Source organism: Protobothrops mucrosquamatus, unplaced genomic scaffold (genome assembly GCF_001527695.2).
Source record: "Protobothrops mucrosquamatus isolate PMUCROS unplaced genomic scaffold, P.Mucros_1.0 scaffold2837, whole genome shotgun sequence".
Classification (NCBI taxonomy): Eukaryota; Metazoa; Chordata; class Lepidosauria; order Squamata; family Viperidae; genus Protobothrops; species Protobothrops mucrosquamatus.
The window spans coordinates 110,483-126,553 of NW_015388869.1; the positions used below are offsets into that span (position 1 = coordinate 110,483).

The window sequence follows — 16,071 nt, forward strand, 5'->3', positions numbered from 1 at the left end:
AAACATACAACATAAAGCGAGACCAACTCAAATAAGAAACTGGAAATTTAAAACAATTTTAAAAAAAACAAACCAAAATACATAATACAATAAATCAAAATTCCTGCCTGAGCAGGGGGTTGGACTAGATGACCTCCAAGGTCCCTTCCAACTTTATTATTATTGTTGTTGTTGTTGTTATTGTAAAAAATATGTCATAAAAAGCAAAACTAAAATAATAAACTAAAATCTAAAACAATGAAGACGACCCACGATAAAATAATAGCAACAATGAAGCACTCAAGTCTAAAATAACAAACTGAAATTATCAATTAAAATATAAAACAATGAGAAGAAAAGACAGTCTCGTCTGATCTTGAACGGTAGCTAAGGAAGAAGAACGGTGCTAAGCAATTTCATTCCCCCCCCCCCCAAAAAAAAAGCTTTGCAAGTATTTTTAACACTAAACTGGACAACTTTTAAATCAAGGGCAAAATCCTCAGATTACAAATTTATCTTAACAAAGCTCTCTTGACTTGGGAGTTTTAAGGCAACGCTGCTTCACTGATTGGTTTTGAAAAAGATCGGAAAAAGAAGATCTTAACCGAGTACGTTAAGCTGTTTCATCACCTAATTTCTTTCCAAATCAGATTAAAACATACAGCTTTTTTTATTTCTCTTTTTTTTTCTTCTTCTTTTTTCCTTTTTTCTTCTTCTGTTTCTCCCCCCCCCCCTTAGAATTTTAACACCTTGAAACTTCAGCCTGGTAATGAGGAATTATTTATAAACAGAGTCATCGGAAATGTGCTTTGGTGCCAACACTAATCAACTCCTTCCGCCCGCTTCAAAGCAAACGGGGGTGAATTTTTTTTAAAAAAAAGATGCTTTCTAGCTCCAGTTCCTTTTGAGCTTTAAGTAGGAAGCCTGATTTAAAATTCAGTCAAAACCCGGAGGTACTGAAGCTTTAATACACTGCTTTCTTGGACAAACGTTTGATAGAAAAAAGAAAAAAGAAACGTATCATTATACACACCGTATCACGCTTTAATATTGCCCAGGGCAACTATAAACGTTCGCTTTGTACTAAATCTGCTTTTCCCTTTGCTTAGGAGCAGCTAAGCAGACGTAGCAAGTGCATTGATTTACACATTTGCACGCTGGTAAAAAATAAAAAATAATTTTAAAAAAAATCTTCCACCGTCCCTAAACATATGTCATGGATTTTGAAGAGGGGGGAGAGGAACGAAAAGTGAATTCTTCCACAGGAAGGTACAGATGTTCTGATTAAGCCTCCCTGGCTTGTAAAAAAAAAAAAGAGCAATTAATTCATAACAGCCAAAATTCAATAAAGGTTTTAAATAGAGGCTGGGCCACCATTTTTAAGGGCCCGAAGCATCCTGACTTATCCTGGCATCATGGCGAAGAGAGAAAAATTAACTAAATACTTTTTATTTCCAAAAGAACTGGATTTAAAATGTAAAACATGTCGGAGAAATATTTCGAGAAGGGTTCCTGATTGATAAAGAGTAGATACGGTTCCCAAACTGCTTTAATAGTTGTGTTGCTTGTTGTCGTTTTTGCGTTTTGACGGTTATCTTTCTGTAAGCAGCCCAGGGTCACTGCGGTGAAACGGGCGGCTGTACGAATTCAGTCAATAAAATTTCACCAGCCACCCAACCAATCAATCAATCAGCGGAAGTAGAATTCAGTTTCTCCTGAATATTGTGCAGTTTCACAGATTAAGATCCGGGTTTGTGGATGCTATGGAGTCAGTAGAAGCAGATGCCTGTTGGAGGCAGATCAGAAAATGTAATATTTTTGGTATCTCTGAAAAGAAAGCTGTTCCAGGAACTAGTGGAAAAGACCCCCCCCCCCACTTTCTCCTTTGCTTCTTATTCCATTATCTATCTATATTATCTTTATTATCTATTATCTGTTATTTATTTATTATTTATTACCTATCATCTATTATGTAAGCTGTAAACTAGGACAAATTCCAGTCAATTATGGTTAAAGAAAGGTGGTTTAGTTGTTGTATGAATCAAGTCATCCCCAAGGGTTGCGCGGTTTAGAAGAAGATACCAATGCAACTTAATAAAAATTAATAAAAATTTCATATTAGCTCTCAATAGATCTATTTTCCACAAATGTACCTGTCCTTTTTAAAAACCACTACCTTGCGAGGATCTCACTGCATTTTGTGACAAGCAACACCATGAATTAATCATATAGGGTCTTAGGAAATGATATTTCTTCCCTCCACAAATACAATCTTAATTTTTTTCAAAAAAAAATTAATAATAATTCACAGAAGGGAAACTTTCATCCATGGCGATTAGTCTGAATAAAGCCCAAAGGCTAAAATGTAAGAAAAGCACCTCACCAGCTTTACCCTTGTCCATGAATTTAGATCTAAATTATTATTACTGCTTTTGTGAAGAATTGAAAAGGGATATCTCCCTTTCCTACACTTCGCTTTAGAATTTATGACTAATTAAAATCATTTTTGACTTCATGACAGGAATACTTTTTTTTCTTTTAATTTTTTTTCTCCCTTTTTTTTTTGCCTCTACATCTCTGCTTGAAATCTCCTCCTGGGTGAAAACTGACTTGCGAGCAGAAATCATGAAAATTCATAGCTTTGCTGATGACTTTAATAAAGGGAAGGGGAGGGTAACCCTCCTTCTTCCCAAACAGCCAGCTCCTTCTTCAAGATGAAGAAAAAGAAAATGCTATTAAATCAGACTTAACAGAAATTCCTCTTCCGCTCTTCTTCCTTGCCTGTCGGCTCTTAATTTTTATTTGACGTGGATGGAGTTGCATCTTCACTTATTTATAAGAAGGGTTCTAAACCACGAGACCAGCTGGGGAATTCTGGGAGTTGAAGGTCCAAGCCTCTTGAAGCGCACTGGCTGGGGAATTCTGGGAGTTGCATTCCACACATTTTAAAGTTGCCAAGTGTGAACAAACCTCTTCTGTACCCTCCTTGCCCATCTGGAATCCTACAGATGTTTGGGAACGAGACAACTTTCAAAATCCCCAGGCACCAACAATCAATTTTGAAAGACGTAATCCACTCACTCCGGTTTGGGGGAAACTGCTCAGAATTTCAGCAAATCATTTCAAATACAGGCCCCTCTTTACTCACCGTCACAGTTGCTGAATTTTAACTGCCTTATCAAGAAGTCCAGGGGGTTCTCCGGCCGGTGGATTAGCAAATTTCCCAGCAATTCCTAGAAAAGAATCAAATGGGCTAAGTAACCAGGAAGCGATTTCTGGTCTCTGTTCAAAACTTTTTCCACCGATCCAAAAGTTTGCCAAGTCAGAATTAATTAAGAAAAGCCCTCCAATGAATGCATTTATGAGCCCGTTTTTAGAAACAGGTACAACGCCACTTGAGAAATAAATGCTGGACTATTAATTACATGTTTACACTACCCGACTCTTGCTATCTTGCAGATGTTTTGTGACCCAATTGGGTAACATCATCAGTGTGACTTGCTCTCTGTTTATTTGAGTAGCTCTGATCTTGATTGTTTTCTTGCAGGCATTTCATGACCCAACTAGGTAACATCATCAGTGCTAGAAGGGAGGGCAGAATGATGGAGGAGGAGGAGGAGGAGGAGGAGGAGGATTGTGGGCCGTTGGTGCTTCTTGAGCTTGGTTGGTTTTCTTGAAGATGTTTCATTACCCAACTAGGTAACATCATCAGTGCTAGAAGGGAGCAGGGTTTGCTCTCTGTTTATATACAGGAGTTGCCTTGCTAATGTTGGTAGGGATGTTATTTTCTTCTTGATAATTCCTTGATTAGATTGTGGTTTCATTGTCTGGTAGTTCCTTGATTTAGCTGCATATATTTGATTTATATAGAATAGTTCTTGCAATCACAGAATATCTGTCCGTGTCACAAACACTTAGTTTTAATCTTGTTTTGTGGGTTTTTTTTTTTGCAACTTAGCAAGTTATTTGCTTCTCTTAAAGTTGTGTAAATCCAGAAGAGAAATTGCTAAGCATGTTTTCTGAATAGCCTTACGCTTTGAAACAATGCTTTATGACAGGGGTTTTCAAACTCGGCCCTTTTATGACTCATGGACATCAACTCCCAGAATTCCTCAGCCAGCGTGCCTGGCTGAGGAATTTTGGGAGTTGACCTCCATGAGTCATAAAAGGACCGAGTTTGAAGACCCCTGCTTTATGGCCTTTATTTATTTTTTCCAGTCCCCTCAATGGAACTTCTCAATGTCCAGCTTTGCAAAAGCAATTTTTTTTCTTCGTCTACAAGGCAAAATCTATACACATGATCCTCTCCATTTACCTGCTCCGCTCTGAATCTTCTTAACAAACAAATTATTAGCAACTCTGCTCACGTTATTGACTTAGGGGGAAAAGCTTCCTGGTTTATATTACACAAGGACTGATAACAATAAAAAAAAAATCAGAAACCTAGGGGCATTAGAGGATCTGCAATTGGAAACTCTTGTATCTAACAACAATAATAAAAAGCTGCAACAAAAACAGAAGTTTTGTGATGTTTTTAACTCACTCTTTAAAATGTTACTTTCTCAACCCAATGTTGCTTCCAAGTTTGTCAACATTTTGAAAAACTACCTTGCAATTAATTTCTTTACGGGACTTCTATCGGTCAGCAGAAAAACCCACAATTATTTGTAGGGGAACGAGATTGTTTATGACGCCGTTGCTCAGCGTTGTGATCCTGAGTTCTAATCCTGTCTTAGGCAAGAAAGCAGACTAGGTGACTTTGAGCCTGTCGTTTTACCTCAGCTCAGCCCACCTCACCGGGTTGTTGTTGTGGGGAAAATTAGAGCAAGAAGAAATATTGGGTAGATTTGTTACTTTGGGTTAATTATAAAGATAATAAAGGCAAGCTTAAAAAAAAGATCTTTAAAAAGTATAAGAATAAATAAAAAAGATTCTAGGTAGGACCAAACTTCTTAGCGGCACTTAAAGCAGTTTCCCACTTTTGCAATCATGTTTGCACCCTCTTCCTATTAGGATTGAGGGAGGGTGGGCCGTCCATTTTCAATAAAATCAACTGGAGCAAAAAACAAAATGGAGCAAAAAAAAAAAAAAAGCAGCATTCTCCAGCACTCATCCACGCCTTTTTAAAATCCGTGATATTTGCAGGATTAAATTGCAAACATCATGTATTTTTTTCCCCAAAGCACCACCTCCCCGACTTCAAGCCCCATCATCCTCAGCCTGCATGGGAACTGGAGTCCTGCAACTTTACAAAGACAGAGCCACGTTCTACCTACACAGGGCTAAAGCAGTGGGAAGCCTCGTTAGGCCTAGAGCATGCTGGGAAATGTGGTTTCCTAGCAAGCCAGCCGGCCAGCCGGCCGCGGTGGCTGCTGGGAGTTCTCAGCAATTTTCCCTCGGAAGAATTGAGCCGTTCTCCGGGCCGCGAAGGGAGGCGGGCGGCCCGTTCTTGGCCAACGAGCCGGCGAGGCCCGGCTTCCCCTCACCTGCATCATGTCGAAAAGACGGTGCTTCTCCGCGTAGAGCCCCATCTGCGGGGGGATGTACAGAGGCCTCTTGGTAGCGTCCATGGCGCCCCTAGCAACCGCGCGTCGCTATGCTGCGACGCTCCTAGAAGGAGACGAGCTTCGCCCGCGGTGGCGTCATCACCGAGCGACAGACCTCACGCCGCCCACTGGCTAGGCAAAGAGACTGGGTTGCGGCGACGGGGGTGGCCGCTAGAGGGCGGCCGAGAGGCAAAACAAAAAAAATGATCGCTCGAGGGTTTTTTTGTTTTTTTTTGCACGGGTTCAATGCAGGACTGGCTTTTTCCTCGCCTGCACGGGTTTCTCCCGGGTTGTGTGAACGCAGTCACATTTTTCAGCTTGCACGAGGGACTCTCCACATCCCCCCCACCCCCAGCTTCTATTGCACCTCTCTCCCCCGTTAAAACCTTGCGCACGAGGCAAGAGGCAGCACAGCAGCAACCGACTACATGCCTCGGGGGAGCCCTCTCCACCCACCCACCCAGCAAGGCAAAGGGAACAAGACAAAGAGAGTTACGGAGAACTCCTGGGCAGCAAACCTGCCAACCTTCCGCTTGGAGCTCCAGCAACGGCCAAAGCCCTGGTTGGCGGATAGACTGCTCCTGGCTTTGGAGGCTCTGCGGAGCTTTTTTTTTTTTTTTTGCAAAAAGCCGGGCGGTCTTTTCTGCCTCCCCCCCTCCCCCGGGCTTTCCTCGGCTAGTCCCCACGTGTAAGGGGGTGGGTGGGTGGGGGGCGTGGCGGCTGAGCAAGGGTCCCGCCCCTCGGTTGCCCGGGAGACGCGTGTAACAATTGCCGGGCTCGCCTCGGGCTTGCAAAGAGGCGGGCGGGGGAGTAGAGAAGCCGCTGAATCCATCCGGGTGGTCGCCGGCAGCAGCAGCAGCGACTCCGGAACATGCAGAAGAATCGGGGAGAAGAATAAAGGTGAGCCGAGCCTACCTGGCAGGGCTCTTAGGGGGAGGTGGAACGCCGAAGGAACGCTGGATGGTGCCCTTTCCGCGGGCGGATCAGGGGGGATTTCCATGCAGCCGGTCCTGAGTTCCGATCCTGAGAACATTCCAGCCTCAGAGTCTTTGCTTTCACTTCCATGCCTGTGGTTTTTTTTTTCCCCCGGAATCCTCAGCTCATCAAAGGGATCCCTTTTGCTCTGGGTTCAAATCAGTGGAGAAGATATATTTTAAGGAGAGATAAGCAGCTTATCAACTTCTCACAAGACATTCAAGTCTGTACTTTTCCTGGAGAGAACCGAAATAATTTTAGGCACATTACGCCTAGAGTCACGCATGTTAGATGGATGGCTATATACCGTAAATCAAAATAATTATAATAATAAAAGGTAAACCGGGGGCCTTTCCGAAAAGTCATGGATGGCACTTAAAAAAAAAATAAATCTCCCCATTGACAATATTTCGATCGGCGAATTGGCGAGCTTGGACGACCCCTTGTCTGAAATGATACAGGGGGTTGGACTAGAAGATCTCCAAGGTCCCTTCCAATTCTGTTATTCTCCTAAACGGGGTGGGTTCACACGTGCAGCATGTCAGTGGAAGATTCTCAATCATCCAGGTCGGTGCTTTTTTTCAAAAAGCAACCGGACTTTCTTGTTTGTTTTTTCCCCTTGAAAACATTTCGCTTCTCGCTCAAGAAGCTTCTTCAGTTCTGATTAAATGAATGGAAGGATTTATATTCCGATGACTGCAAAGGATATCAATCCTTCATTCCCCAACAGCAGTGACTCTCTTTAACAATCGGCAACGAGTTCGTAAAATCGGGCGCAAATCAAGGACTGTCTCTACGCTTGCTTGCTTATTTATTTACAAAATTTATTTGCCGCGCAGCTCATATCCAACATCCGGGGTGGCTTACAACATAAAAACACTGAGAACATGAATATCATCCATTATAAAAACACGGCAGATTAAAAACCTTATCGGAGGAAAGCTGTTTTGTCGTCGTACACGTAGCGCTTGACTTACCGCCACAAAATGAGCCCCAAATTTGTTAAGTGAGACATTTGTTAAGTGAGTTGTGTCCCATTTGACGACCTTTCTGCCACGGTTGTTAAGTGAATGACTGCAGGGGATAAGTTGGAAACCTTGGTTGTCGGGAATCCGGCTTTGACTTTGCTTGTCAGAAGGTCCCAAAAGGGGATCACACGTGACACACACACACCCCGGGGACGCTGTGACCGTCATAAATGTGAGTCGGTTGCCAAGCGTCTGAATTTTGATCCCGTGTCCAGGAGGGTGCTGGAAAGGTCGTTAAGTGTGAAAAACGGTCCTTTTTTTCCAGTGCCGCTGTAGTGAACGGTCAGCTAAGTGAATTGTCGTAACGCTGAGGACTGCCTGCTTTGCAAGTTTACTCCTGACTGCTTCTCTCTCCCTTCTAGGAGGGGGGAAAAAATGAATGAAATCAAGGAAAGCCTTCGGAGCATTGAACAGACGTATAAAATCTTCCAGCAGCAGCAGTTCACCTTCATCGCTGCCCTGGAACACGTCCGAGAGAACGCCCATGATAAAATTAAGCCTGTGTCCAGCATCGGGCAGGTAAGAGGGACGTCCACCTGCCACCCCTTTGGGACCTAAAGCTGGGGTGATAGAACTGAGGGGGAGATGGGGAGATGAGCAAAGTCTTTGGAGAAAGGGGTCAATCTCTTCTCCGAAGCACCGGAGGGCAGTCGCTTTTTCCAAAGGCCGCTGGACTTCCTGGCTTTTGCTAGAAGAGGTTTTGCTTCTCATCCAGAGAAGCTGCTTCAGTTCTGGCTACAGGATTCGTCTCACACACACACACCCCCAGCGAGGGTACAGATAAACCTCGCAGGAGGAGTGCCAACGACCAGAGGACCGCAAGGAATAGACATCCTTCCGTGCTCCACCATTAAGTCAGAACTGGAGAAACTTCTAGGATGAGAAGTGAGAGGTTTTCGGAGGAAAAAAAATAATAAAGAAAGTCCAGTTGCCTTTTGAAAGGGAAAAAAAACCAGCTTTGGGACAAGTATGACCTGGACAACAGAGAATCTCCAGAGAGATTTACTAGGATAAGAAGGAATGGATGGAAACTAAAAAAGGAGAGAAGCAACCTAGAAATAAGAAGAAATTTCCTGATCTTTCTTTTTCTTTCTCTTTCTCTTTTTCTTTCTCTTTCTCTTTCTTTTTCTTTCTTTCTTTCTTTTTTTTTTCTTTCTTTCTTTCTTCCTTCCTTTTTCTTTCTTTTTCTTTCTTCCTTCTTTCCTTCTTTCCTTCCTTTTTTCTTTCTTTCTTCCTTTCTTTCTTCCTTTTTCTCTTACCTTCCTTCCTTTTTTCTTTCTTTTTTCTTTCCTTCCTTCCTCTTTCTTTCTTACCTTCCTTCCTTTTTCTTTCTCTCTTCTTTCTTTCCTTCTTTTCTTTCTTTCTTTCTGTTTCTTTCTTTCCTTCCTTCCTTCCTTTCTTTTTCTTCTTTTTCTTTCTTCCTCCTTTCCTTCCTTCCTTCCTCTTTCTTTCTTTTTCTTTCTTCCTTCCTTCCTTCTCAAAATTTACATAACCGCCCAACTCACTCTCAGTGACTCTGGCAGCTTACCAAGATAGAAACCTAATACAAAACAATTAAAAAGCCATTTTTTTCTTCGTCGTTCATTGCCTAATTAATAAAAACAAAAAAACAAGAACAGAATAAATACTCCCAGACAAACAAAAAGCAGGCATGCGAAGACTGGACTCATCTCCTTTCCCTGACTTCCTGAAAACTTTCTCTCTCTCTCTCTCTCTTCCCAAACTGAAATGGAGAGCATGGCAGTGTCCCTCTCGCCCCAGCACGCGTTCCCACAGGGCAGCGATAGCATTTGAAAGTGCCTATTAAAAGTAATGGCTCTGTAGCCGAGGGGGCTGTGATGGATGGAGAAGTGTCTGCTAAGGCAACATGATGAATGGAGGCAGGTGGGGTTTTTTTCACCCCCCCAGACTTTGGGGACTCCCGTTAAAAAGAAATGTCAACTCTTAAGTGGAGCAGAATCGGATTCCCTCCCTTTAGGAGGGAGGGAAGGAGAGGAGGAGGGAGGGAGGGAGGGAGGGAGGGAAGGAAGGAAGGAAGGAAGGAAGGAAGGAAGGAAAAAAAGGAGAAGGAGATGAAGATGATGAAGGAGCAGGAAGAGAAGACACTTATATGGATGATCTTTGAAGTAACTATTTAAAAAGAAGAAAAAAATGAAGGATGTCTCATTGAGTCAACCTTCTCTACCTATTGTAGGTGTGGGTTGGACTATGACTCAACCAGTCATATCTCTGTTATCCATCCATCCATCCATCCATCCATCCATCCATCCATCCATCCACTCACTTCCTCTCTCTCATCTATATCTATCTGTCTTTCTGTCTACCTACCTACCTACCTAATATCTATCTATCTATCTATCTATCTATCTATCTATCTATCTATCTATCTATCTATCTATCTATCTATCTATCTATCTATGCCTCTGTCTGTCTTTGTCTGTCTGTCTGTCTGTCTGTCTGTCTGTCTATCTGTCTATCTATCTATCTATCTCTTTCTCTCATCTACCTCTCTAATCCTCTGTCTACATAGCTATCCATTTCATCTATGTCTCTTATCTCTTTATCCATCCATTTCCTCTCATCTGTCGATCATCCATCCATCCAACCCCTAAATTTTGACCAGGGGATCCTCGCAAAAAAAAGAAGAAGCCCCCCCCAAAAGACACAAATAACAATCACAGCAGCTGAATTATCATAACCCAAGGCTTAACAACATGGCAATATACAACCCGTTGGACGGAGCTGAGGGGGGCAGGCCCACCTCACCTTCTCCCCCCTCCGCCTGCAGAGAACCCCAAACCTTGGAGATTTGTCTACCAGCACAACTGCTTTCTTTTTCCAAAGACACACATACACACACAGAGAGAGAGAGAGACAAAGAGAGAGGAAGAGAGAGAAAAAGAGGTTTTATTTTGATCTACTACATTCCCCCATCAGGGTTGGGAGCACTGAGGAGGCAGGAAGAAGAGTTTGAATCTGGTGGGGCCACTTAAAAAGGAGGTGTCTTCCTTCTCTCTCTTTTTTTTTTCTTTCCTGCTGAGCTGGTCACCCCGGGATCCAATTAAGCTCAGGAACTACCAGGAATTGCTCTGGTGCAGGAACCAGCCTGCCTGTTAACAGCTGACCTGAGACCCATCCAGCAGCCAGCTGAGGATTGCGGTTTGCAACACAATGCCGGCCAGTCTCGGATTGGAGTCGGCTGCAACCTCTGCACCCCATTATGTTCCCCGGAAACTTTTTTCTCTTCCGAACTTTTCACGCAGGGAGGGAGGAAGAAGAAGGGGATAGCAGGGAGCAAAACTTGCTAGATAATGACCAGGGTTGGGGTTTTTTTGTGGGTTTTGTTTTTTTGCAAAAGTTGCAGTTTTTCGAAGCGCAAACCACAAACTGCAAAGCCGGCTTGGAGACAGGCTGCCTTGGTTCGTTCGACAGGCTTAACCTGGTTAATGAATTTCCCTCTGGCTCTGGGTGACAAAGTGACAAAGAAACGGGGGGCACAGCACGCTTAGTGAAGTCCCCCCCCTCTTGATAGAAGCAAGGTGAAGCGTGCCTTGTGTTGCCTGCCAGATTGTGACGTGTAAACACGGTCTGAAAATGCAGGTGGTCCTCAGCTAATGGCCAGTAACTGAGCCCCAAAATTTCCGTCGCTAAGCAAAACGGCTGCTCAGTGAATTTCGCCCCGTTTTACGGCCTTTCTTGCCGCGGTTCTTCAGCGAATCCCTGCAGATGTTAAATTAGTAGCACGGTTGTTAAATGAATCCGGATTCCCCGTGGAAGGTCGCCAAAAAGGGATCGCGTGATCTCCCCGGGACGCTGCGACCGTCGTAAATATGATGGTTTTCAATTTCCAATTTTGATCCCATGACCCTATTTTCAGAGCCGTCGTAACTTTGAACGGTCGCTAAATGAAGCCGAGGACCCACCCTGTATTACCCATCCTTGCCCTGCTTGTCCAACAGGTGCAGACGTACATGGACCACTACTGCAACAACACCACCGACAAGCGCATCCTCCTGATGTTTCTCAACATCTGCTGTGAACTGCACAAGCTTTGCCAAAGGCTGGAGTCCCTGCACCCTGGAAACAGCACCACCAACGCCATCTTGGAGAAGTGCAAGATGTACGTCAGCCACAGCAATGACCTCAGTGGCCTCCGGGCTAAGTAAGTTTCTAGTCCCTCTGGCCCTCTCCACGCCCCAGCCTTGCAGAAAGCCTTAAGTTAGCTTCCCTAGAGATTTAACTAGCATTGATGGAGATGTGCGTCTCAAATCTGTGACTCTGGACAGCTTAACGATTTGAGAATGAGTAAAAACGTAGTTTGGGGGAAAACACACACACAAGATCTACAATAGCCTCCATCCGCACAACTCTGAAAGGAGCTGCATCACACCCCCAGGGTTGAGCACAGTTCTTTCCAGGACCCAATCTAGGTTGGTCACCTAAGACCAGAGGTTTAATCTTCCGAGCTTTCAGTCTTCCACAAACACAAAACGGAGACATGGGAACCGTGGCTTACAAGCCACAAAATGTGAGTGCTTGTGGAGGATTGGTTGACTATGTTCCTTCGAGTCACTTGCAACTTCTGGGGACCGCAAAGAACTAGGAGGATCTGTCCTTAACCTGGTCTTCCACGGATGACCCCATCCAGTACTGTAACTGCATCCAGCCAGCCGTGATCCTGGTTGTTCTCTTTTTCTTCCAATTCTGGTCACCACAATATAAAAAAAAAGATGTTGAGGCTCTGGAAAGAGTGCAGAGAAGAGAAACAAGAATGATTAGGGGGCTGGAGGCTAAAACATACGAAGAACGGTTATAGCAATTGGGTATGTCTATGAGAGTGAGGACAATTAACCAGTGGAACAGCTTGCCTCCAGAAATTGTGGAGATTTTTAAGAAGAGGCCAGACAGTCACTTGTCTTGAGATGGTATAGGTTCTCCTGCTTAAGTGGAGGGCTGGACTAGAAGACCTCCAAGGTCCCTTCCAGCTTTCTTGACTGTTGGTGGTTGATCCCAAAAGCCAGAAGCTCTCAACCACCAGGACGGTTTGTGGAAGAGCATGGTGAAGGTGCCAGGGCATAGCATGGTGTGCCCAAGTTGGATCAGCTGATTGGAAAGTTGAATTTTCATCATTCTTCTCCTTCTCCTCCTCCACATAATAATTGTTTCTCCTTTTCCTTCTCCATATAATTCCTTCTCCTCCTTCTCCACTTCTGCTTCTAATTCCTTCTCCTTCTTTTCTTCATAACTCCTCCTTCTTTCTCCTTCTCTATAATTCCTCCTTCTTTCTCCTCCACTTCTCTATAATTCCTCCTCCTCCTCCTCCTCTTTTCCTTCTTCTAATTCCTTCTCTTTTCCTTCTCCTCCTTCATATAATTCCTTCTCCTTCTCCGCTTCTCTATATAATTCATTCTCCGCTTCTTCTTCTTCTAATTTCTTTTCCTTCTCTTCCACTTCTCCATATAAATCCTTCTCCTTTTCCCCTTCGCCCTATAATTTCTTCGCCTCTGTATAATTCTTTTTCCTTCTCCTTCTCTATATTTCTTTCCTCCTCCTCCTCCTCCTCCTCCTCCTCCTCCTCCTCCTCCTCCTCCACACCGCAGGTACCCTCATGACGTGGTGAACCATCTCAGCTGCGACGAAGCCCGAAACCATTACGGCGGGGTGGTGAGCCTCATCCCCATCATCCTGGACTGCATGAAGGAGTGGGTGGCCCACACGGAGAAGCTGCCGCGCAACATGCTCCAGAGCGTGAGTGCCCGCAAAGCGGCCATCCTCCAGCAGATAAACTTGCCAACCCGGACCAAGAAGGGCTTCGACCTGTCAGGCCGGCCCACCTTCGTCACCGAGGCTTGCCAGACCAAGCTCAGCTTGGTGGATAAGGCTCAGAAGCGGGAGAATAGGCGGGCGGCTAAAATAAAACAGATGGGCGGCCTTGGGCGAGCCATTCAAAAATTCCTCGACGGTCCCTGGAAACCGCCCGGTAAAAATGCTTTTTGAACCCAACCAAACCCAACTAAATAGAGGCGTTGTGTGAGCTGGAGGGGGCAGGAAAGCAACACGACCCACACACTTGCATGGTGTCTAGAAATTAAAATTAGTCTCCCTGGAACTGCTTCAGCTTTTCTGAGAACGGTGCAGAAAAGACAGGCCATGCTCGGTTGGGTCAATCAGCCGTGGCCCTTCCCTTCGTAGGATCATTTTTCACAGCCTGCTCAGGGTCCTGTGCCCCGGTTGTAGATCACGGGGTGACCTGGCTGGATGTGGATCACAACCCTACTCCGATTTGCATTTTTTTTTGGTTGGTGTAAAGGCAGGAGCCCAAGCAGCGATGAACGGAATCACCACTTAAGCCAACTAGCTTGAACTCAAGATTGCGTTGGCCAACGGGTCAACAGAGACGTAGGTTGGGGAGTTAGGAAGAGCCTTTCCCATGGATCATTCTGGTTTTTTTTGGGGGGGGGGGAGATCAGAAATAAGATTTCACCTGTCAAAAACCTGTTGGATTTTGTGGTCTGATTCTCAGTTGACTCGGGGGAAGTCCCCATCAAGTCAACCTTGTTGACTTCAGAAGCCTGTCCATACTTGGGCAAGTTGATCAGGCCGTCTTCCATCGGGCGATCCACTTGGATCGCTCGGTTCCAAGGGCAACTAGATCAAATTCTACCTTTCCGCCAAGCTCCTGGTCAAAACCATGTGCAGCCCTAGAGCCCGTTCTCTTGTGTAGGTCCGCACTGGCTTTCCAAACCTGATCCCAGAGCAGACGTACTTAAATCAGGACCTCAGTGATCAGGGAGCAGAAGAAACAGCTGATTGCAAGATTCAATCTGAGTCGGTCCCCGGGATGCAAAGGTTTATTCTTCCAAGGTTTCTGCCTTGTCTGAAGCCCATCCTCAGGGAATGTGTGCACTGGGCACCACAAATACAACAGGTAGAACAGCCCAGTGCACACATTCTGAAGATAGCAACATAAGTCCGAAAGCTTGGAAGAATAAACCTTTGATCCCAGCGACCAACTCGGATTGGATCCTGCAACATTTATCCCGGAAGACATAAACTGCAGATTGTTAAATTTTTGAGAAGCCACCTTATAACCAGGTTGTGCATTTTGCAACCCGAAACCAACATGCGTTGGAAAGCTGGAACTTCACGATTGGAAAACTCCATTCTCTTCCTTCTCGATGTTTACCACAGGGGCAGCAAACTTGTTTTAAAAAATTTTTTTTAAAAGACACGTGCAATATTTGATCTCCCAGTTCTGCTCTTTGGGTCTGATTGTGGTTTTGTGTTTTTTTTCTTCCACCTTCTCACAGGCTTCTTAAAACTACCTCTGCCTTTTTTTTGCTTCCAACCCGAAGACGCTTCTGAATAAAGCCATTTCCCTTGCATTTAATGCTCTTTGCTAAAATGTTCACCAAAGGTGGTTCGTGGCCAGTAGATAAAACCCTGTAGGGACCCCCGCCAGCCCGTTTCGCATTGGGTGTGAGATGCTGAACCACAAACTAACCACGTGGGGGTGGGTTTGCTGGAGTGACCTGTGGTTTGGTTGATCGAAAGCTCGGAGCAGTTTGGGGGGAAAAAAATCCAGATTTTCCTTGTACAGGTAGCCCTCGACTTAACGAAAATGAAAAATCCTCGTTAAGCTTAATAGTGAGGGGTGTGTTTTGTAGACCACTGTGGTTTTTCTTCCAAAAAGTCATCTTTGCCCCATTCAAGCTATCCTGCGTGGATGGCTTGTTTATTTCTGGGACCTTCTAAACCAGAAAAGCCCTTGACTTAACGACGATTGAGTCCACAATTTCTGTTGCTAAGCCAGATGGTTGTTAAGTGGGTTTTGCCCAGTTTTAAGACCTCCCTTGCCACAATTGTTAAGGGAATCACTGCAGTTATTTATTTTTAAATCTGGCTTGCCCCCCTCCCCGACTTTGCCTGTCGGAAAGTCGCAAAAAAAGCGGAATCACGCAACCTCGTGAAACCGCGACCGTCTTAAACCGGAGTCAGTTGCTAATCGTCCGAATTTTGATCAGGTAACCATCAAGGATGCTACAGCTGCCGTTAGGTGTGAAAAACGGTCCCAAGTCATTTTTTCCAGTGCCGTTTTAACTCTTGAGCCGTCGCTAAATGAAGGGTCGTTGAGCCGAGGACTATCTGGAAGAGTCAGAGGTGTTTTAACGGTGGGACCGCTGTCTCTGCCGACGGGACTCGCCCTTATCGGAGCTGCGTAGAGTTTAGGCGAGTATCTGCCGAGAACATTGTAGGCACCGAGAAAGGACTGGGACTAGATCAAGGCTTCCTTCAATATTCAGGCATTTTGGGGGGTTCAGCAAAGAGGGAGTGTGTGGGGGGGGGTTGTGGGGTTTGTGAAAGCAAGCGTTAAAAACCCTACTTTCCCACGGAGGTGCTTGGGAATGCTTCTTGTAGCATCACGGTCTTCCCACCGATCAAGAGGATACAGGTAATCCTCGGCTGGTGACCAATCGGGAATGGAACGTCCATTGCTACGGGAAGCCGTGCTTAAATGAGCCGCATCCTTTTTGCCACGGTGA

At 44.9% G+C, this 16,071-nt stretch overlaps 2 protein-coding genes across 3 annotated transcripts in view; one reads left to right on the forward strand and one right to left on the reverse strand.

Moving 5' to 3' along the window:
- The window catches only part of AK8 (adenylate kinase 8), a 45,887-nt gene extending 40,316 nt beyond the window's left edge, over window positions 1-5,571 (reverse strand). The window contains exons 1-2 of the mRNA XM_015825848.1: window positions 5,466-5,571; window positions 3,128-3,212 (exon numbers count right to left, since the gene is read on the reverse strand). Coding sequence (XP_015681334.1) covers window positions 3,128-3,212; window positions 5,466-5,549 — 169 coding nt within the window. The 5' untranslated portion in view covers window positions 5,550-5,571. The remainder of the gene's footprint in view (window positions 1-3,127; window positions 3,213-5,465) is intronic.
- Window positions 5,572-6,296: 725 nt separating this feature from the next.
- On the forward strand, window positions 6,297-14,918 carry SPACA9 (sperm acrosome associated 9). 2 transcript variants are annotated; one of them, XM_015825854.1, is made up of 5 exons: window positions 6,297-6,425; window positions 7,891-8,047; window positions 11,488-11,690; window positions 13,129-13,276; window positions 14,839-14,918. In XM_015825854.1, the coding sequence occupies exons 2-5, from the start codon at window positions 7,904-7,906 to the stop codon at window positions 14,845-14,847; spliced, it is 504 nt and encodes a 167-aa protein (XP_015681340.1). In that variant the 5' UTR covers window positions 6,297-6,425; window positions 7,891-7,903; the 3' UTR covers window positions 14,848-14,918. The 2 variants fall into 2 exon arrangements, with proteins under 2 accessions (XP_015681340.1, XP_015681339.1); XM_015825853.1 differs by lacking the exon at window positions 14,839-14,918 and having other exon boundaries at window positions 13,129-13,634.
- The last annotated feature ends 1,153 nt before the right edge of the window (window positions 14,919-16,071 follow it).